General features: G+C 40.9%; 1 protein-coding gene across 1 annotated transcript; it reads right to left on the reverse strand.

Moving 5' to 3' along the window:
* Positions 1–5,688: 5,688 nt before the first annotated feature.
* LOC109999953 (protein-lysine 6-oxidase-like) lies at positions 5,689–13,767 on the reverse strand. The gene is made up of 7 exons (XM_065950586.1): positions 13,083–13,767; positions 10,907–11,015; positions 9,512–9,643; positions 9,250–9,406; positions 8,414–8,509; positions 7,868–7,983; positions 5,689–7,274 (listed from the first exon to the last, which is right to left on the reverse strand). Exons 1-7 carry the CDS (start codon positions 13,612–13,614, stop codon positions 7,268–7,270), a joined length of 1,149 nt encoding a protein of 382 aa, XP_065806658.1. The 5' UTR covers positions 13,615–13,767; the 3' UTR covers positions 5,689–7,267.
* Between the last annotated feature and the right edge of the window lie 9,726 nt (positions 13,768–23,493).

Below are 23,493 nucleotides of genomic sequence, written 5' to 3' on the forward strand. Positions count from 1 at the left end.
GATGATCTTTTTGCCTCATTTTTAATCATGTTCAAAGTATCATGAAATGGGACTGAGCATAAGGATACACTTTCTTGGCCCTGGCACAGATGAAAGAGGTTTGCTTGGGCCAAGGTACAGTTGTATATAACGCTCCAGGATTTCATTTCAGGTACATTTACTACATAACCCTGTTTCCAGATGGTTATATCTAGCTTCTACAGTTTAATTTGACCCTGCTCTGTAAGTCATTAAGAGTTAATTGATAGTTTACTTTAATCTGATTGAGTTGTCTCTTCAGTCCCCCCACCCTATCTCACACACACACACACACACACACACACACATTAGGATTTTGTACTTCTGCATTGGCTTAATTTTTCAACACCAGAGGTGCCCCCACCATGACTTTTCATCTTAATTCAAAATTCAGACATTAAGAAAATTAAAACCAGGTTCCTAGAGTTCCACCAGAGGGCAGCACAGCCCTGGTTTAACCCTTGGCAGGCACAAGGCATGAGAACACGAGGATCTGAAAGACAGAGACAAGGGTAAGTACACAATATAACAAATGACAATAAAACCAAAACATGACTTTAGGTAACTTGACGGTGTCAAGAGGTACTAACAACAGGTAGAATATGTGATGCCTGAGTATGCATACCTGAGAGGTATTGGATTACAGGGGGTGAGGTACGGGCAAGGCAGCAAGTGACGAAGAGCAGCAGCAGAGGAGACCTAAGGAAGGAAACAGCAGTGGCAACATGTTTTTCTCCGTCTATCAAAGGTTACCATCTTCATCTCTACATCTCCACCATGAGCCTGCTGAACGTGGCTGTGTTTGTGTGCCATGATGCTTCTGACTCCAACTTTATTTTAACGTTAGTGTAGTTACAATAAATGGCTTGTTTGTGTACTCCAGCTTCTTGAGCGTGAATATGTGCTGGTGTTTTTTCTTCTCCTCTATTTTTCTTTTACCAAACAACAATATTAACATTGAAATGAATCGTTACTTGCAGGCATGTTAACTTAGTTATCCTCAATCATTTAACAAATTAAAGTACACCTGGGCAATATGACCAAAACCGTATCACAATAAACAATTTCATATCAGTCGATAATTATCACGATAAATGTTAAATAATTTTTTTTTTTAATGTGAAGGCTGATTTTGGCTCCTGAAAAAAACAGATGGTTAATTATGGTTAACGTTCTTTTCTTTCAGAACATGACAAACTCTACTTGAACAGAGGAACATTTCTGGAAAACTCTGATATAACAGTTTGCAGCGGGCAAGTAACTTCCACCAGATGCGTGTTCGGTCCGTCTCTGCTCTGTTACGGCAGCGGAGCTGATCGGTTTTCATTTTATTCAATGTGTGTGTTTCCACTGGCTCCGCTGCGCTGAGACACAAGGCTTCTATTTTTGCAGTAGCACGACGCATCAATTTAGCAAAGAAAAGAACAAGCGGGACGGGAAGTCAGACATGGATACAACTTTAAAACATTTGGTTTATTTTCTGTTTGGTGATTTATTTATTTCTGTGTTCGAATGGGATATATTGTTTCAAATGGTGGAAAAGTTGCCTGTTTTAGCCACACTTGTCTTTGGCACAGTTAACAGAGCACTTTACTCTGTTTTATGTCGGACTGTAAACATCCAAAATGTCTCCAAACTCCTGAAGTTGAACGTCCTTTATTGTCGACGTTGTGATGTTTTCTCCTCCTTTGAGCCGGTAGGCTCTGCGTTTTCTTCAGTGTCGCTATCGTTCATTTCAGCTGTGTTTTCATTCCAAAGTTGAAATATTGCATCAAATATTAGTTGTGCAGCAACAAACCACCTTGTTTAACTGTCCATCCAGCTTTTCCTATAGGAGGAGGCAGAGGTTTATTTCAGCGTGACATCATAGGTGAGACAAAATGTATTTTATTTTAATTTCATATAGATTTCTGTTTGCAAAATGAGCTAAGTAACAATATGACAAAGAAAATACCAGATATGGATCAATACCTGTTGTTCTACTGTCCACTGTCACATGAGTAAAAAACGAAGAAGGTAAAGATCTGGCTGTAGAGCCAAAGAGAATTGCGTTTAACAAAACATACATCTTACACCTGCAGAATAAACCAAACAAGGAGCGGCAACAAGGAATAAATTCATAAATAAACACCAGCAGGTAGACGTAATGAGCTGACAGAAAGGAAGGACCACAGAGAGTAATGCTGCATTCAGGTGCTCCTCGGAGGGTAAGAGTTTCCGATTTTAGAAGTGGTTCTTCACGTGTTTTCAGTTCTGAAAGTCTGAATGTTGTAACAACAAACATCGTGGCTACAAAGAAGATGTGTGAAACGTCTCTGTTACAAGATTGTTTGTTTTTTTAGATTTATTTTGGGGCTTTTTACTTTTATTTGATAGGACGGTGGATAGAGTAGGAAACAGGAGAGATCTAGTGGGGAATGACATGCGGGAAAGGAGCCACAGGCCGGACTTGAACCTGCGGTCCGCCCGCTTGGAGAGCTATAGCCTCCTAAATGGGGCGCCACCTAACCACTAGGCCATCTGAGCTCTGTTCCAAGTTTATTTGAGCATAACATTGATGTGCAATAAGTGAATAAAAGGTATCCTTACAATAAAAAAAGCAGAATTTACCTGCCATGTGATGATGACTATGACGTCAAGTTTTTGGGTTGTTGTTGACTTGAGCAGGCGTTCATTTGCATTTTTCAACTCGGAAACATTTTTTTCCGATTTGTCCGACACCACATAAATGCAGGGTTAGTACACACTTTGGTAATCAGACACAGGTGAGACTAATGACAAAGGTGAAGACAATCAGGGTGAGAGGCACACAATCATAAAGGCGGGAAAAACACACTAGGGCAGGAAGTGAAAGATTAAACTTTTAAATAATCAAGTGGCACCCTCCGATGTTGAAGAATGAAGCCGAGGCTGAAGTGCGAAATCTTGCAGTTCATCAAGTGTCCACTAGAGGCTGGCTGCAGAGGCCCTGAAGGAACATACACACCCATTCTAAAAAGTCTGTTTTTACAGCAGAGATTAACATGTTTACGGCCTGGTTCAAAAAAACAAATAGGTCTGATTAGCTCATGTCTCGATCGGCACACACTGTACGGGGGGGTGAATGTTTTGATGACTCATCCGTTTTGATTTGATGAAGGATAAGAGTTATTCGCAATAAGGCGCGTAGCTGATTTGATTGACAGCTGGGCGTGGTGTAACATTTTGTCAGGAGGCTTAAAACCCGCCTCAGCTCCAGCTCTTAGCCTGTCGTTAGGTTGACTGAAAGTTAGGTTGAGACAGATTTCCAGCATGGCGGCTGCTGCCGATTAGCCTCCAGCACCCCCTGCAGGAACAGACGGGGGACGTCACTCAGGCTTCATCGAGTCATAATTAGAGTCTATTGAATTAACCCAACAAAAATATACGAGGGATGCAAAAAAATATATATATGAACAAGAACAAAATCCTGACGGTCCACCTCATAAAGGTGAAGTCCCCTCTTCCAGTTTAATATGTTTGGAATTTGAATCACTTGTTTTATTCGGGGAGTTATGTGCCTGACTAGCTGTATCTCGTCGTAAGCAGGTGCTGCCTGTAGCCTCATATTAACAGAGATACTCGAGAGGACTGTTAATCTCTTTTAGTGACTTCTCTTAGTCTCGGAGCGCTCTGATCTGGGGTATTATGTCTTGGTCTCGGTTAGTGTGGTCTTGACTACAACACGAATGCAGTGACTATTTAATGGTCCTTTGTCGAACTCATACAGATGGCATCCAATATCTACCTCCAGCTGGTCGGGCCGGTGCGTTTTCTTTATAGACCCTCAGATTGTACAAGAAAATATCACTTTATTAAATGTCCCTGTCTGTGATAATTTCATCTCTCCTCTGTTTGTCTTCCAAAGATAACCACATTGGAGGCTGAAATCCACAACGTCCTGAAGAATTTCATGAAGCTTGACAACCCAGACGGGAAAGAGGACTCCGAAGACTCTAATGTTGAATTCCCCCCCCCTTGAAGGTTGAGTAAAAAATATATATATTTTTGGGCTTTTTGTGTCTTTATTGTAGGGATAGGATAGTGGATAGAGTGGGAAATCAGGGAAAGAAGTCATTTAAGGATACTTTTCCGATAGAAAAGGACAGCTGTCATTAAAAGTAACGCATGGACACCACGATTCCTGTAAACCTAGGGGAAACACAACATGTTTAAAGACGCAATAACTCTGACACCACAGCATTTAAAATAGGTACTGCCATCCAAATTCAAAACATTGGTTAGAATGGCTCCAGTTATTTTTGTAGTTTGCCTCAAACAGGCAGTTTTGACAATGTGTTTGTGTTGGTGGTGGTTTGGTTCTGAGTGAGTTGTGCAGGGAGTGTCATTAAAGGGTTGTCATCATGGAAGCTACTTCCTGTTGCTCCACTTATTCAGCACACAACACTCTCGCCAGTTCTCTCCACTGGCTTCCTGTTCGCTACAGGATTGATTTTAAAATTTTACTTCTGGCTTTTAAATCATTAAATGGCTCAACACCTCACTACCGAAGGGAACTACTACATGTTCATGCTCCATCCAGAGCACTAAGGTCCTCCAACCAGCTGCTCCTGGACGTGCCCAAAGCAAGGCTCAAAACTAGGGGCGATCAAGTCTTTTCTGTTGCAGCTCCGACACTTTGGAACAGATTACCATTTAAAATAAGATCTGCTGCCACAACTGAGCAGTTTAAGTCATTTTTAAAAACCCATTTATTTTCCTTGGCTTTTACCTCTAGTTGAGTGTTTTATCCCAGCAGCAGTGTCTATTAGAACTTTTACTACTGTTTTGTGTTTTAATTCACTTTAAATTTTTGCTTTTACATGTTTTTATGATGTTTTGGATGTAATGTATTTTGCCTGATTTACTGTACTACCACTTTGGTCTGCCTCGGCTGTTATAAATGTGCTATATAAATAAAGTTGACTTGACTTGACTTGAACACTATTTATTCTAGCCAGCCAATACACGGACATCAAAGGTGGTGTGATGTTAAAAAATATTTGCTAACTGAAGACAGGAGCCCTTCCCATTTTACACCTGACAGAGTTGTCATGTTTACGACCAGCGCTCACGTTGTTTAAATTGCAATTTTACTTGCCTACTGATTATCGACAACGACTGCTCCTTAGACCATCTTAACTTAGTCTATAGTTTGTGCACAGGAAGTTTCTGCTATGAGGAGGACACATTAGAAAGACGGGCAGACATAGGTGAGGTCACAACACGCTTTAACTAAGTTTGTTCCACAGACACAGGATGCACAACACACTTACTCCACAGATTAATATCAGTGCCTTGATGACTATTCAAATGGAGGTTAAGGGATTTGTAATCAAGGATGGATGTCCTAGTGGCTGCTTATTGAACTACAACGCTTCAGGTCAGAACACTTACCAAACCAAGCAGTATCCAGCTGCAGCCCTCGAGCGGAAGCTTTCTTTGTGACACACGTCGGTGCTGTGACCAAGCGGCAACCTGGGTGAACTGCAGGATTTTTCACTTGTGATTGGTTTCAGTTGTCAACACCTGGTTGCCGCTTGTAAATTGCACATGAACACCTGCTCAAGTCTGAACAACAACTTGCTAACTCAGAGAAGAATTAGGTGCCCGACATGACGCTACAATCGTCATCACGAGAGGCAAAAAATGTTTTGTCAATGTTAACATACTTTTTTATTAATTCACGTATTGCACATCAACTTTTTCCTCAAATATAACTTTTAACCTCTACATTTCACTGATCTTCTTCGTAGCATCAACGCTGTTTTTTTGCTGTTGTTACAACATTCAGACTTTCCTAACTGAAATCACGCAAACACACAGACGTCGGAAAAAAAACGACTTCCCAACTCGGAAACTTGCATCGCCCGAGCAGCACATGGATACAACAACGGATCCTGTGGAAACTGCCAGTAAGGACACCCGTAACTGGGCTTGTAAGGAGTGAAGCCTTAAAGAGACAGTACCTGAAATCTCCTGTGACAGAGGAGGTTTTCACAGCAAAGCTGCTACAGAGGATCACAGAGTGAAATTATTGTGATATGAACATACTAGGGTCTGTTTGAAAATCTTGGTGATGCAATGGGTCAACACACAAAAACACAGCCCACATTTAGGCAAACTTTATAAATGTGACATAATGCAGTAAGGCAGTTTGATGATGACATGACATCTGAGCTAAGTTATATACAGCTCTGCAGTTATGAGTGGTTACAAAACAAGTACACACTGTTTACACAATCTTTACAGCATTCAACAACAGAAACAAAGACGAGTTCAATTTCTAGCAGGACTCCCAACAGCATCTGTTTTGTGTCCTTCTGGTGCAAAGTTTTAGTCAAGTTCAGCTTAGGACACAAAAAAGGTCATTTCAAAATCAGAATTAGCACCAAAAAATCAAAGTCTATTCTAAAGCACCAGAATACTGAAAAACAAACATAATAGAAGTTAATCTTTACAAGAAGTTTAAGAAACTGGTGAAGTCCCTAAAACTGTCATTTTATGTCTTCTCAAAGTTGTTAAATTAAATTAACGGTCACCTCGGTAACCAGTAAGTCATGCTGTCAGACAGACGAGCAACAAGAGAACAGAAATTCTGTCATTTGATTGAGGAAAATAGAAAAACTAAAGGTAAATAAGGTACAAGCATTGGGTTGCACCACCTTTTGGCAACTTCCAACAAAGCAGCAACCTCTGCAAAACAGAAGCCAATGCACAAGTGCAAAAAACTGCAGTTCCTCAAGTGTCCACATTAACACAATATTAAAATGTCCTTTTTGACAGCAAATAACATGCAGATACAGAAACAGTTTTGGTCTGAACAGCTCATGTCTTTATCGGCACACACTGTACGGGGGACGTTTTTTTTAATGATTTGTTCGTTTTAGTGATATTAAAGGAGCAATATGTAACTCTGACACCCCCTCCCGTCTGAGGGGAGTGAGTATTTGATAACGGCTCATGATACAATGCGATGTTTAATTTAAAAAGGGGAAAAATTTTACTACATACCAGATAAATGATGGAGTTACAAAAAGCTGGTGCAACCCTAGTCCGTAACTTTTAACGTAACTTAACAATTACTCAACATCTAAACTCACCAAAGTCCCTTAATGCCTCCCACATAACTTTTCTTTAACCAAATTATCAAAGACACTAGTAACTGTAATCTTCATTCTTCTGCAGCATCTCCAACGTTTGTGTTCAAGCACATGATGCAGAGTTGATCTCAGTAGCTGCAAAGAACAAAAAACAACGTAAACAACACTTGTAAAAAGTATGGATCATTAAATTAATCATTTGAATTTTTTTTTTTAGGTCTGTTTCTTCTTCATTGTCATATTGAAGGAACTACACAGTGTAAAGATGTTCATCCACATATATATATGTAAATATCAAATATAATACATTGTCAACTATGTCTGGAACCGATCCCAGCTGTCATGGGGCGAGAGGCGGGGTTACACCCTGGACTGTTCACCAGCCAATCACAGGGCTGACATATAGAGACAGACAACCAGCCACACTCACATTCACACCTACGGGCAATTTAGAGTTACCAGTTAACCATCCGAGCACATCTTTAGACCTGGAGGAGTACCTGGAGAGAACCCACACATGCACGGGGAGAACATGCGAACTCCACACAGAGAGGTTCCTGTCAGACGATTCAAACCAGGAACCTCCTCGCTGTGAGGCGACAGCACTAAGCACTGCACCAATGTGCAGCCCAGATACTTTTAAGGACAAACCCCAGTTGAAATATTTTTCCCCTTTATAACAGTAAAATGGTTAAACAGGACCCAAAGTAGATGGAAGCATTTCTTACGATGTTGTGGTGCATCCGGAGATGTGAGCGGCGGTGCCGGTGTACTGGACGTCACAGCGAACCACGTTGTTGTTAAAGTTGGACTCTGGTACCTGCTGCCTGGGGTTCACGGTTACCTGCCGGGACAACACAATGAATATCACACAAGAGGGAAGGACGCTATACTGAATATCTGCACGCCTAAGAAGTGCCCAAGAAGCTGTCAGTGTAAACCCGTTAATTGCTATGTGTAATCAAGGTCTGCAAGTAACACATTGATGTTTTAAAATTAATGGAATGCAATTAAAAATGTATTTATCTTATCCTATTGGTATATATTTTTATTTTTATTTGTTTTTTTGCTGAGTCATGTTCATATATAACAGTTGTCATTTCCCGGAGACGTCACACTCAGTGGGAAAGTAGTGAAGTCAGTTTGAAAATGGTGAAACACGTTCCTTCAATCAATGGGCTGATGAATTTGATCAAATACAGATTACCACTTATACTTTACAGATTCCACAGATACCTGGAAGTGAATAGGAAACACAAATGATCTCCACAGACCTTGAGGATGTATTTTCCAGGCGAGACGTCAGTGATGTCGATCCACTGACAGTCGATGTCAGCGCTGTAAGTGTCATAACAACCGGGACTCAAACCCTGTAGATAAACATATCAATAGAGGTGGGGAAAAATGGTTTTATGTAGAAATCGAGATTCTTATCGAGATTTTAAATCGATTCATAACTTCTAAAAAACATTTTTTTCTAGGCTAATCAGTCACTAAATGCTACATGCTAAGGCTAGCTCTTTAACCCAGTAGAATGTCAAATGGAGCAGCAAGAAATTCAGCCAGTCTCACAGATGACTGGAGTAGATCTGAAGTATGGACTAATTCAAAAATAGACTTTGAATCCATGAATCCAGAATCGTTTTGTTAAAAAATAGATTCTGAATCAAAACGTAACCAAGAATCTAATTTGAATCGATAGACACCCTTGGATTCCTTGTCCTACATATCAATATGCATTAAATCACCACAGTGCATGCTCTACACATTTGAATTGCATATCGGGGCTATGTGGTAAGGTAGATAGTATCTGTGCTGTCACTACCTGGCTTGCTCCCATAAATTGAGCCTGTGTCTGTTGAAGAAGGAAATGCTGTTTGCTTTTATCTCGTCTCAAGCCCTGATGCACTATGGCGCTCAAGCGCTAAGCACCTGATGTCTTCAGAGTTCTTTAGGGTTCAGTCTTTAGGCTTACAGGCGAAGATTGGGATTTGGCTAAAAGTCCAAATGTGGTCACTTTTGGCTCTGGAGAACACCCAAATACTGGACTCTGGGCTTCTTGTACATTCAAGAGGCCAATGGGTGATTTCAGGTACTCTATAGTTCGTACCTGAGTGTGTGAGGTGCAGGCAAAGCGGCGGTAGTATCCCGGGTCACAGGAAGTGTCTTCAAGGCAGAAGCTGGCCTTGTGGCCCTCGGCTACCTGCGCGTGAGTGCTCGAGTCCAGCAGCTCGTACAAGCTGAACTCGTCCATGCTGTGGAAGTGACTGAACAACAGACACAAATCCTTTGTGAAGACACTCTTTAAACAAACACACAAACACGTGAAAGAAATGTTACACTGATAATGCTTAACGCTAGCAGCTACCTACTTATGACAGCTGTGCCACTCCCAGGAGTATCGAGGTTTACTGGGCAGGAAGTCAGCTGTTCCCTGGTTCTTCACCCTTTGCGTGAACCTCAACAAAACCCGGGTGTCATAATCCTGAGAGGAAGCAGCTGAACTGGAGTAGGACAAGGAGAGGAGATAATCAACATGTCAGGATTTTGATTACTGTTAACTTTATGTAAAACAAATAAAGCAAAATAAGAACCAACTACGTGGATTATGTTACCACTGGTGTGCTGTTGGGACACATATATGCTCCCACACAGGTGGAGCTTTTCATTCACACCTCATTTAAAGGAAGAATATGCGATTTTTCACACTTAAATGTAGCAGAAATCAAGTATAACTCTGTGAGTAATGACTGTCTACAATGAGTGTGACACCCGAGTCCCGCCGTCTGTGATGTTTTCCGAGGTTTCCGAGCCGTAGCTTCACTTTGTTTACATCGTCGGGACGGCCGGCCGGCTCATCCCCTTCCGTATAAAAGTTGTTTAATTGAGGGACTAGAGAAAAGAAGAATAACATACTGTACTCACTGCTTAACTGCGTTTCTAGATCGCGGTCATTTCAGGTAAATTTACATGCAGTGTGAAGATACGAGCATAATAAAGATCGCTAGCATTAGCATGCTAACACAACAATGTAGGGCGAGTTGTTTTGGTTTCATGCTGGTGCTCAAGGGCGACATCCGCTGGATCAAAAAATGGAATATTCTTCCTTTAAAGGAAATAAGGGGAGGTAATAGCAGAGAAATTCCAAAATATAATATAAACATGTATGGTTGTTTGTTTTTCAGCACCAGCTATGATTAAAGGTGGAGTCAGTAGCATTTTACGTTGCAGCTTGTAAACACAACATTCAAACTGGGCCCCTCCTCCTGGGCTCATTGCCCCCAGAAGCTCACACTCACTGCAGGACGTAGTGTGTACATTTACTGCTAGCACAAGCTAACCAGTATTTAGCACCTGCCTGTCCAACAGATAGCAGTCCTACTCCACGTCCTCGGATGAAAGCCAACACAAGGTTCATCCTTATTTTGGAACAGGCTTTATCCACTTGGCGTTTCACCTCACTTTGAATATATTTTCTCTTCTTTGCCACTAAGTCCACGTCCATCATATTCGCCTGTTTGAATCGCGTCCAGTAAAAAAAAGAAATCTATAATTACATGTTTGAACTTTTTTTTAAAAGGAGCAATTTTTTCCCCAGTGATTTAAATTAGCATTGAAGTTTTGGGTGAATCTGAATGGACTGTTTTTATTCTAAAAACCTCCATATTTGGATACCAAAACAAAAACATGTAATGAGAGTTACTGTGAGACCCTTTCAGAAGCAAGACAGCACAAATCTGTGACGTGCAATCATTTTCGAGGCTTACGAGGCGAGGCAGTTCTCCTCAGCGGCACAGCGGAGGTTGTACATGGCCATCCTTTGGACATAAGAGGCGACCTGGATGTAGTATGGATCAGGAACCAGATCGGGGAGACCTGCAAACAACACAAGAAAACAAAACACATTTAAATAAGCACTAAAGCGATCCTCTGACGAGATACAGTACAACACCGCCACCTGGTGGTCCTGAAAGTTACTTCCTGCCATACAGGTGCAAAACTGCATTCTGGTTCTGCTGCACATTTGGCTGTGTGTTTAAGGGCAACTTTGTATTAAACTTAAGCTACGCTAGCCAGTTAGCATCTTGTCAAGATAAAAGGATCACCCATAATTCTCTCTGAAGATTTTTGTGTATACAATCTCTATCTCTCACCAGAACATATCCTATTCTGGTGTAGAAGATATATCTGATACACAAGCTGAATGCATTTTTACAAGAACAAAATGATTCAGGCATTTGATTAGGATGCTTCATGGATGCCTCCATTTGGAGGTTTTCCAGGCACGTCCAACTGGGAGGAGACAGCTGGTAGACCCAGATTTCGTTGGAGGGAACATATATCCTGTCGGGTCCTGGGAACACCTCGGAATCCCCCAAGACCTGGAAAACGTTGCTGGCGAGAGGGAAGTCTGGGTTGACTTACTTGCACTGTGACCCGACATTGGATAAGCGGAATAAAATGGATGGAAAAAATGTAGTTGAAATATCCCCTGTGACGGGCGCAAACATTTTACGCAACTGGAGCCAAATTTTGCAACAGCGATCAACTGGTGGGGTTTCAGGGCTGACGCCTCTTTTCCAATTTAATGAAAACACACATTGAACTTGCTACAAACGTCAAAGATCCCTCATGTGGGTATAGTCCACAGCACAACAGATTCTGGTGACAGTTTAAAGCAGACGTTCAAGGTTATGGAAAGTATTAGCAAAGTCTGAGCCCGAGCTGACCTAGTCCAAGTAAAGACCAAAGTTGGACATGTGGGCTGGGGACCCATCATCGAGGATCATTACATAATTTAGCCATAAGGCTCGGCCCTTGTCTTATTTCTAAGGATCCCCTTCACATTGTGTCTCTCCTCTATGACTGATGTGCTACAACATGCATTTCATTGTCACTAACTTTGATTGTTAATCTGATATTACAGAAAGGATTCATACAGACACTACACTTCATAAGACTATATTTTGCTATACTCACCCCGCTTGCCCCAAAGGATTTCATTAGTCTTTGATGCTGCCTTCTGAGGAAGTCTACAGCACTTATTTTATACCATGGGTTAAACCTTGAACTCATGTACTCAAATTAAATTAAATAAATAAATAAAACTCACACTAAATTAAAAATAAATAGGGCCAGGAAAAAGAATGAAAAGAATCTCCCATTGAAATCTTGTTTGGATTTCTGAGAGGATTTTAACATCACTATGACCTCATAGGCGGTGGGGATGAGACCCTTGTAGATCTTTGCAGAGGGAAGAGAAATAAACACAAGATACCCGATGCTTATTTCAGAGGAATAACCCTTTGAATGAAGTCCTGTATTCCTCATGGTTGACTGTAACAGTAAAGTAATAAAAGCTCCAAACACTGTAATCAAAATCCTTATTAAATTAAGACTAGATTTAATGACAGGCATGTAACCCAGAGACATCTGTCTTTGTTTATATGAGCATCAAAGATCACCAAGGGGCTCAGCTTTATGAATAATTAGACCATAAAAACGTGCATGTAGGATCCAGACCATCACAGTTTAACTTACTTTACAGTTAACGGATGATGAAACTATAAACTGTTTTCAAAATAAAACAATTAATTCTATTTAATTGAAATCTGTTTCTACGTGGATTACAATTAGTGTTGGACAAATACGACAAACGTCCATTTCTAATATCCAATTTCATCAATTTCTGAGTCTTTGTCTGATGATGTTCTTCCGGAAAGGTCATCAGAAAGTTATTTTCTCTTTACTTTCATGACAACAGAAAACAGAAAAAAACCGGCGCTCTGCCTCTGGTCACTTCCTGTCAGCACCTGTGCGTCCGGACTTTGTTTCCTCTTCTTTACTTTCTTATGTTGTACTTACTCTGTGATGTACATTGCTCAGGACAAAAGTGTCATCTTAATAGAAAATTACATACACGTAAAGGACACAGTGGATTACCGTTTTGGTGGTAGCTGGTTCCGTATCCGTGCCGGTGGTGAGCGCTTGGTCTGGGTCTGTAGTAAGAGTTGTAGTAGTTGTAATAGGGGTAATAGTTGGATTCCTTATACGGGTTGTACGGATCGTCTCCGACCATCATGTCCTGCCTTCTGACCGGTGCGGAGGCTCCTTCACCTCCGGGCGCCGGCCGCTGCTGCTGACGCGTCAGTGCGCGTAATGCCGCAGCGCTGCTGGCGGCAGGGACCCGCGGGGAGCCCCGGGACGCTGCGGGGACCGTGTCGTTAGCGCTGCTGAGGACGACCACAGGGTTACCGCGGCGGGGTGACCCAACTCGCCTCCGAGCTGACGGACGGTATTGAGCGCCGCGGCTCAGGATGCTGAAAACCTGCCCGTTATGTTGCCATGTCAACCCCCGCCGGAGAGCATCATCATCACCTGTGGCCTCCTGAGCGCGAGCCCCGCATAGAAAACTACTGAGGAAGCAAAAATGTGCAAAAGACAGCAACAAGGTGTCAGGAGAGAGTTCCTTCATAATGCACAATAAATTATATTTATATATTATTTATTTTTAAATGAACTATTTTCTTCTTCCAGCACACAGCAGCTCATCTGAAGAGTTTCTCTAAAGTGTTGCAGCTCAGCAGCTTCTACTGCTGTTACTGCAGAGAGCGAGAGCAAGGAGGAGAAGGGGGAGAGAGGAGGAGTTGAACGTTTTAAACCTCAAGGTGGTTTTGGATGCACCCTTTGACTCATTTGGTGTGACATTTATTCTTCCAGGAGTCAACAACAGATGTGATATAAGAGTCAACTTTGGAAATCTGCAAAAATGTGCCACGGTCACTCCATCAAGTCTGATTTGTTTGTTCTTTTTCTGCACCTAAATTGCCCTGATAGAACATTGCAAATGCACAGAAGAGTTTGGAAACAGTTGCAATGGATAAAATATAATCAGTGTTTGAACAAAGTGGGAGAAGAAGGGACTGTTTGGTTGAGCAACCACAAGTCCTGAAAGGTTGATTAAAAAGTTTGACATTCTGCATTTTTGCTTTCAGAAGTCAGCGTCCTGAAGGGACCCCACATAGAGAGATTTATTTTGTAGTAAGTAAACTTTGTTTATATGGAACTTTTCACAGCCAAAGGTACAATACAATTAAACATAAGTAAAAACTAAAGGGCATGAGAATTGGAGCCTATGCAGTGCCAAACACTGCAGTTCTTCCGATGTCTACTTGAGTCTGGCTCCCAGAATGAGTCGTCAATATAACTCAAAGTTAAAATGCCCAAATATGTAGCAGAATAAAAAAATGTTCAAATATGGTCCCTTCTGGCTTTAGAAAAACAAGATGCAGATTGCAAAAATTGCTAAACAAATTGTTAAACGAATAGGTACCAATGGCTTTGTCCAGTTTTTATCAGAATGGCGCACAGTCCAGGGTGTAACCCCGCCTCTCGCCCAATGACAGCTGGGATTGGCTCCAGCCCCTCGCAACCCCAAACAGGAACAGCGGTATGGATAATGGATGGATTGAGTTGGACAAGGATTTGTCCTAAAAAAACAGTGGTATATTTCTTTAAAAATCTTAAAATAAGGCTGGTCTGGGAGAAAAAAAGTAGCTTCTTTTTAAAATCGCCATTCTGACCCATTGTTTTCTCCTCAGAGGCGGAGGTGTAATTAGAGCGATGCTTTGGCCTCATAACGTCCTGTTTCAGTCTAATTATCTCTGTGGTCAGAGCTGCTCTATTATTTTACATATTGTGCTAAAACACGAACAGAAAAGTACATCTGAAGGGTCCTGAGGTGTGAACATAACTGTTCAATATCTTATAGTCAGATTTACACTTCTTCTCTTTCTGTAACTTCCTAACTTTTCAAAGCAGACCCAAAAAAAGGTACGTGTCTTATTTTTCACAGGTCAGGGTTAAAAGTGTTACAAGCTGCGAACAATCCAGGCCTCTGTTACTGTACAATCCATTCAAGCCGCTTTTGTTTGGTTTTATTGGAGAAATGACGCCCTTCTTTCCCCCCCGCTGAAAACTCAGGATGCTTTAAAAATGCTGAAATTGAAGCACTTACCAACAGAGAAGTTTCCTCCTCTCAGAACACTGTAAAACACACAACCTGCCACCCACATACTGCACACTAAAACACACACACACACACACACACACACACACACACACACGCACACACACACGCACACACACACACACAGTGAAGGTTTTCAAATTATCCTCTGACCAGCTTCTAAATGACACCAACACTTTAGTTTAACTGCAGAAGTTGTTTAAGGCACGGCTGCAGCTCAGTAGAGTCAGTCGTCTCTCAACTGAAAGGTTGGGCGTTCGATCCCCAGCTTCTGCAGCCACATGTTTATGTGTCCATAACCAAAAGTTGCTCCTGCTGCTTCGTCAGCAGCGTATGAATGTGTATAAATGGGATTAGGTAATGTTGATGTACAACAAAGCAAGGCAGCAAAAGCCAAACGACGTGATGCAGAACACCCTCCAAATCAGAACAAACTAGCATGGATGAGAAACTCCATCCACCTGAAGAAAAACTAAAAACAAGGAGTACTAGAACATTTCAGATTTTTGCAAATGCCAGCAAGTCGCGAGCTGGAAATTAGTCATGTAATATGCAAGCTATTCAAAAACAAGGTAAAATACACAACCAACCTCAGCCTACACTGGTTGGCAGCTAGGTCCACTACATAGAGCCAGGGTGACGGCACAACCGTTCATATCTTTGGTGACAGAAAGGATGAAGACACATCAAACAGGCATGCCTTCTGTTGCCAAATACTTTCCTCCATTGTGTCTGCCAGTTTTTGAAGGTGCAATCAGGAAATAAAGTTCTGGAGTTGGGGAATGGGCTCTTAGCTCTGCTCTCTCTGCCAGTGTATACCACCAAGACTTCAAACATGCTAGATGTTCAGACGTCCAGTCAAGAGCAGCTAATCGGGCTCTGCTCAAAAAATGACTGATCATGTGAGACCAGATGATAAAATAAGCATACTTCCAGACTGTTTTATTTCCTCTTACGTCATGCTTATATCATGTTTACTGCGGTCTCCTCTTATGCACAGTCGATGGGTAACACATGGCTGTGTTCATGGTGCAGCAGATTTGAAACTAGCTTTATTTAGAAGAACGTTGAAGCGACACAGCTTCTCAAAAAAACAACTTACAATTAACTGAACCTCACTGGGACATTAGGAACACAGCACACTGTGAGGCCTGAGATGAACCCTGGACGTGTTGTTTAGGGTCTGTTGTTCTTGTTGTTGTCCTGTTGCTTAATGTACAGAACACATTCTTCAGCACAGACCTAATGAACCTGTACATTGTCCCCCTGAAGGGACAGCTGGAGCATCTGCTAACTATCAGCTGCTTCATCCACTGTGATTCCATCTGCTCTACTGGAAAATCTCTGAAATCTAAATAACCTGCCTGATGTCAAGATAAGATTGTTGACATATTGTTCCTAGTATCAGTAATTTGTTATTTATAATTTCAAAATCATTCCAGAAATGATTGTGTTTATCAGGTACTGCTTTTTAAGAGCAGCTAAATGTTTAACATTGGGTGACATGGAGGTGCTGTGGTCAGCAGTTTGTCATAAAACAAGGAGGTTTAGTGCATCGACTTGCTGGCCGGTCGACTGGTACCCTTCTGTGGGGAGTCTGCATGTCCTCCTCGTACTTGTTTGAGTTCTCACCAGGTACTCTGGCTTCCTCCCTCAGTCCAAAGACAAAGTAGTCAGGTTAACTGATGAAAAACACATATCACATTTACCATTTGTGCACACTGAGGATGTTCTTGCTGGTGTAAACGAGCATGGACTTTGCAGGCTGGTACCAACGGAACTGCCGCTGAAAAAAACAAAGAATTGTTGGTTGATTTTCACAGGCACAAAACCACTCATACCACATCGATGACCATTCAAGGAATGGATATTGTGATTGTGAGTTCTTACAAGTACCTGCATATTATAAAAACTACAAGAGAAGACTCCAGCTGCATAGAAGAATCAGGTCATTGGAGTGCAGGGAGACTTGTAGAGAAAAACTTGTGAAGGCCAGCTCTGATACGGGGTTACCCCTCATCCCTGTGGAGATGGTGGAAGATGTGAAAATAACGCCTTTAGACACGGGAACCACTCATAACCAGCATGCCTCCTCTGCATGTCAGCAGTAGTAGCTCCCTAAGATGGATGTTCGTTTTCTGTCTAGAAAATGCCATATGAAGACTCTCTGTTTCTATCTGTACTGACTAAACTCAGTTTCAGAAAGTCTTAGTTTTAATAAAGCTAAAGCACCACAGGTGTAATCTGAAATTGATGTGAATATTGAAAAAGTTTTGGTTCTGAAAATAGAAATACATTTAAAGAGTAATAGTATGATACATTTTCGAATGAAGTTTTATGTTTCACTGACTCCAGTGCAGGATCACACCAGGTCACACCTGGATTCTTTGGCAGTGGAAATACAAACGCCCTATTGTTCCTGCAGTAGCAGGAGGTAGCCACGCAGCTAGCTTGCAGCAGCAACACGTGTACGTAGTTGAGGTGATTCCTTCAAGTTAAAGGAAAAAGTGATCAAGCTGAACAAGAGTTCCTTTTTATGACATTAGTATAAAGATGAAAGGCAGGCTGGCTTTATCGCAGCGATCTGCACTTCCCTTTTAGGAATACAAGGCAGCAGCGGCTGCTGTTTCCAATGAGAAGCAGGTGTCGGCCTGATCTGAGCGGTTTAAACAGCTTCATAATGAGGGCTGGCCGCCTGGAGGGGGCCTCCTGTACACAGGACACATAAAGAGCCATGGAAATACCAGACACAGTGGTACTGCCTTCATCACCATCATCATCATCACCTTTAGAGTGTATGTAGAACACAATGAGAGAAATGCTTTTGTTCAAACATAAGAAATTTCAGAAACGATATAGAACATCAACGTTGAGTCTGAGAAACATGACATGTGCACTTTATATACTAAGAAGTTTAAACATTGTGCCTGAAACGTTTAAGTAGTGAGCACAAAGCAGATACCCTCCACAGCCTGGCCTGTAAAAAGGTGTTAAATACTTGATGCAGTCATGTTGGTGAACGTCACACCTGCATTCAGCAAATGAGGCACGTAAGGCACATGACCAAACTTAAATTCAACCATATGTTAAGCTACAGTGTGCAAATAAATAGGTTAAAGATCTACATTTTATCTGTCCATTAAAACTTTAAAATTTGTGCTTAATTAAGAAAAGTAGATCCCAAACTCGTGAATAAAACAACACACAAAATGTCAAGTCTGACTGATTTGAAGTTGCTTTTGAACAAACTAGGCCAAGTTTCTACACTTCTTTAGTCTCTGTGAAGTGAGCTCATCAGTTTCTAACACAAATCACCTTCTCAAATAGCTTGAGGGCAGATATAACCTCCAGTTCCTCAAGTACGGACTTAAGATCCATTTTAAAAGGCAATCCCAATACAGCTCCATTCAATTAACAAAAAGAACAACAACTCTGAAGCAGAAGCCTGTTTGGCCAAGAGGGAACACAAGACAGATTTACATGAAAACCTTTCCAAAAGGCTCTAACAGCTCAAACACTGAGGTTAAAGTTCATAAACTGAATTAGCTGAAGTGACACCAAGCAGACATCTAGCAATCACTCAGAGGCCACGCCTTTAATTTATCATAAATCACACCTCAATAGAATAAAAAAGGATGAGTTGTGTGAATATGTGCCTCTGTAAAGTGTTCATGAATAGAGCAATGTGCGTTAGATGTTAGCATGTTTAATTCTGCTCTAAAGATGTCTCCATGGAGATTGACTCACTTTTGGAACCAGCCTCAAGCGCTTTTTTCCTTTTTGCGATTTCATGAAGGCTTTGTTTTTGACGCCATGGAGGTTGTGCTTTGTGTTCATAAAAAAGGCCAAAGGGCAGCCATGATAAAAAATGCTCATGTAGGAATTTATCGTTCACTATTTTCTTCCCCCTTAGTCAATATGGGTTACCCCTCCCCCATCTTGCCATTATCTATACTGAGGTTTTCAATTTTTTTAATCTCATTCTTTGGGAAGGAAGTGTGGACAACAGGAATGCAAGGAATACAAAGGATAAATCCTTCCTGCATTTTATCCCATATGCTGTTTTGTAAAGCGTCTCGAGATAACACTTGTTATGAATTGTCGCTATACAAATAATGATGGATTGATTGATTAATTGATTGATTGATGATTGTTATGACTTTATGCGCTACCTAACGAGCTACATGATGAAATGAGCATACTTTTCACAGAATGAGCTACTGTACCTGATAGACAGAGCTACCCTACCTTACCCAAAAGAACAAGCTTCTTTGGCTGACAGAATAAGCTACCTTTGACAGAGAGAGCTTCCTCACTTGACAGAATGAGCTCCTTTGAAATGAATTACTTGACAAAATGAGCTACATCATTTAGCTACATTTAGCTCATCTGGTAGTGAGCATGCCTTCTACCTATACAGCCTACTCCTGCAGCCCTGGGTTGGATTCCTGCCTCTGCTGGGCCACACATTATACACATCAAAAAGCCTGATTTTCTTTAAAATCTGTTTAATATTTTGCCGTGGCATTAATCAAATGAGTAAGCTCAGATCATTTAAAATGTTCCCCATAACAAACACATCATTGCATTACTTGTAAAACAGAATTTAGAATTACATCTTCTCAAAGTTCTTCAGTATTTGTGCGATACACACTATAGACAGTGTGCTGGAGTTTGCTTTCATTTTTTGGGAATCAAAAAAAAAAAAAAATTACCAAACATTGGGTGCCTTTAGCATGTATTTTGTAGCCCTGGTACTTAAACAGGTATCGTGAAAGCTTATATCTGCTAATCTGCCTGTAAAGCAGCTCTCACAAAAGCTAATAGAGGCCCGACTCAATAAAAACTTGACAGAATCTGATTCCACTTCAGCCTATTGGCCCCTGACTTCAAGGTCAAACAGTTAAGAGTACAGATCCACACACTTTCCATTAAACATCAGAGAGGTGGCTCATATTTCACTGTACTTTCCGCTAACCATCTGTAAAGTATATCAAACAGTATGAGCTGGACTGCCACTTTCTGATTCATGGAGGGGGTGCACTGTTCCTTTTCATTTATATTAAGTAGTTAAATAAAAAAATTATAGTCAAGTATAGTTTTTTCTAAATTTTTTGAGAGATCCCTACCTGATATGTCCTGATTTCCTCATTTTTCAAGCCCTGCACAATTTCGGCAAGGTCGTTTTTTCTTGCTACTGTAACTTTGCTGAATGTTGCTTAGTGCTCAAAGTAGATTAACGTTGAGTTTTTGTAATATAGCAATAAGTATGGTCATTTACCTGTTCTTTTTTTAACATAATGAGTAAGGTATTATACCTGCTTTTTGTGTGTCTCAAGTGTCTTGAGATGCTTTTGGTTTGTCCGTAACTGGCTTGTAGGTTGTGAGAGCAAATTCAAACTCTGCAGTAGGCACTCATGTTAAAATATAGACTTTATAAGTTCAACAAATGACCTACCTTCGTATCCAATTGGCCATTGTTTGTCCTGTTAAATCAATCATTTGTCTTGCAACACATGTATAAAATTAGGCATTCCACAGGGCTCTATTCTTGGGCCTCTTTTACTTTTCATTTTTCTTTTAATCATATCAGATTCTGATTCTGATAAAGGATTTTTAGAATTAGTGATGGGAAAAGCAGTTCTTTTCAGTGTACTGAATCAGTAGAATCAGTTCAGTAAAGTGAGTCGTTCAAAAGATTCGTTCACCGAATCGTTCAGTACTTCTCTGCAGCTCTGCCTGTGAATCAGAATTTAATAAGCTGAAACACGGCCGAAGGTAGTTCTGCTTGCGATCGTACTGAGAACAGGTGGTGGTGAATAATAAGCCAATGAGCTGAGAATTTAGTTGGATAAAGCTACAGTTTGCAAACTGAAAGCTGCTAAAACAATCACATTTATTTTCCCCGACCGTTCTGTTCAGTACGTTCAGTACAAGAAGAGGAAGAGAGTGACTCGGAGGCGGCGCTCTCGTTCAGTTTGTTCACATGAATCACTGAATGAACTGAACGAGAGCTTCGCCTCCGAGTCACTCTGTTCCTCTCAGTTCGTTCAGTGAACGAAACACTGATTGAACATGAACGAGCGAGGCTTCGAGTCACCAGCCTCAGTCACACACACACACACACACTGTACTGACTGAAACATGATCGTTAGTGGATGTTAAAAATTGAGTTGGATATAAAAGCCGTTTGCAAACTGACAGCAGCTATAAAAAGCACATACATTTTCGCGACACCTAAATGTTAAATAATATATTTGCTACTTTCTCAATTTTGGAGACATGAGAGGGAGAAGTAGGGGCGGGCTTTAGCGACACAGAGCTCCCGACCGACTCCGTCCTGTTGGTTCAGTCAGTACGTATCACTGACATGAAAGGAGAGGGAGGGCGGGCTTTGAGCGACTCTTACGGTCTAGAGAGAGAGACACGAGACGGGAGAGAGGAGAGCGCAACTGAAGTTGAGAAATTAACGACTCTTTTCAGTAAGTGATTCAGTTCAGTTCGTTCACCCAGATGATTCGTTTTGAACGAATCGTTCACGAACTACACATCACTATATAGAATCACTTTAAATCTGCTCAGTTGTTGACCACCCTTTTTTATTTGAAAATGTGTGAAGAGTCTTTAGGGCGGTTATTGTAGCCTTTTAATTGATCTCTTCAAACTCAAACGACTGGATTTGATGATAACTGATGTTATCTGTGATACCCTGATATTATTTTATTCATTTAATTGCCATTAAAACAAGTTAGGAGAGTTAACTTAAGCCTCTAGTCCTTTGCATCTTTGTGAACGTGACTGTGTTCACACCAACAAGATGAAAACAATACTCGTTTTGACCAAACCTCTACACACTCAGAAGGACAACAGCAGGCGGAGCAGCACCAACAATTACAGCCAGGTTGGGTTTGGCTGCGACTACTCTAGCATCACACACAGCTAGAAAATGAAACACTTATAAAAGCAGCTGTCATCTTGCCCAGTGTTGTGTAAACCTTTACACGTTGAGGGAATTTCTGTTGCCATCTAAAAATCATAGTGAAACCTACTTTTAGACTCCAGCATAAAAAGAGTCAATTACTCTTCATACCTGAAACTACAGCGACTTTTGGCAACATTAGCTGACCCTATAAAATAAAATCTGGACCATTCTTTATCTCCCTTTGATTTTCTTTTTGGGTCTGACCCAAAGTTGAACCACCCTTATGAAAGCTGTGGCCACTCAGCCAGTACGTCTCCAACAAACCTCTGCTTCTTTTTTTATCTCTCTGTAAAATTTAGCTTTTCTTTCGCCAAGGATAATTATAGCAAGTATGGTTCTCACAAAGATAACATGTTCTGTCCTGCAACGTTTTGCAACACCTGCCATCACTTTCCAATACTATAAAGTAACCTAAACTTCCCTTACGAAACCGAAAGATGATCCATGCATCAAACCAAGCAAGTCAGGTTTAATGACCAATAAATTAAAGTCCTTCTGAGATCACTCACATTGCTGATCAGTAACAGTAACGTTATTTTTTATTACAAAAATAAGGAGCATTTGTCCTTCAAGATGCATAACCCTAACCCACAGTCTTGAGAGGTTTAGTTTAGGAGTGTGTGCAATTAGCCAACTAAACTTGTAAAGTTTGTAAAGTTGTCACTCTTGCTAGTCAGCACCAGAATAAATGGTTGCTTTTTCTTTTTTCACTAATTCAGGACAGTAAAAAAAATGTTGTGTTAATCAAATCCGTGTCTGTGTGGTAGTTAGGCAGGTACACATCCCCTGTATTCATTGATATCATAATACCATTATTTTTTTACTGATGGTAGTGCTGACGATGATGGCAATGATGTGGATGATTATATTTTAGATGAATATTTTTAATCATTGCTATAGCATCAAGCTATTTATTTATTCATGTATTTATTTTTATTCTGTGTGGCTTTGTATTTCTTTTTCTCTTTCTTCCCTTCCAGGATCTCCATAGCCTTCAACAGAGAGCCTATAAACACTCACACACGTGCAGTACCCCAGAAATTGTAATTGTCTCTCATGTTGTTTTGTAAGTATATTGTCCTTTGTCTTGCATTAATATAAAAAAAGGCGAGACCTCCCGAAGGCCCCCTCAGACACTAACTTTTTTTAGTTATAACTATAACTATTTTTTTATAACTATAACTACTATAGTTATAACTATTATTATAATTTTTTTTTTTTTACAGTGTAATGGCTAACAGAGACCAATAATGTGCACGTCATAGGCTTGAATATAGTTTTTGTTAAATGTCACCTTCAGATCCTTTCTTCATTAGTCTCAAGCAGCAGAAACAGTGTTGTTG

This window comes from Labrus bergylta, chromosome 2, assembly GCF_963930695.1.
Source record: "Labrus bergylta chromosome 2, fLabBer1.1, whole genome shotgun sequence".
Classification (NCBI taxonomy): domain Eukaryota; kingdom Metazoa; phylum Chordata; class Actinopteri; order Labriformes; family Labridae; genus Labrus; species Labrus bergylta.

Bases quoted from the DNA above. Each gene is read 5' to 3' on its own strand.
- LOC109999953 (XM_065950586.1), bottom strand. From the start codon at position 13,614: ATGAAGGAACTCTCTCCTGACACCTTGTTGCTGTCTTTTGCACATTTT. The intron at 9,644-10,906 runs GTAAGCCTCGAA...GTCCTACTCCAG, and splicing joins GAGGAGAACTGCCTCGCCTC to TTCAGCTGCTTCCTCTCAGG. The intron at 7,984-8,413 runs GTCTGTGGAGAT...TTGTCCCGGCAG, and splicing joins CTGGAAAATACATCCTCAAG to GTAACCGTGAACCCCAGGCA.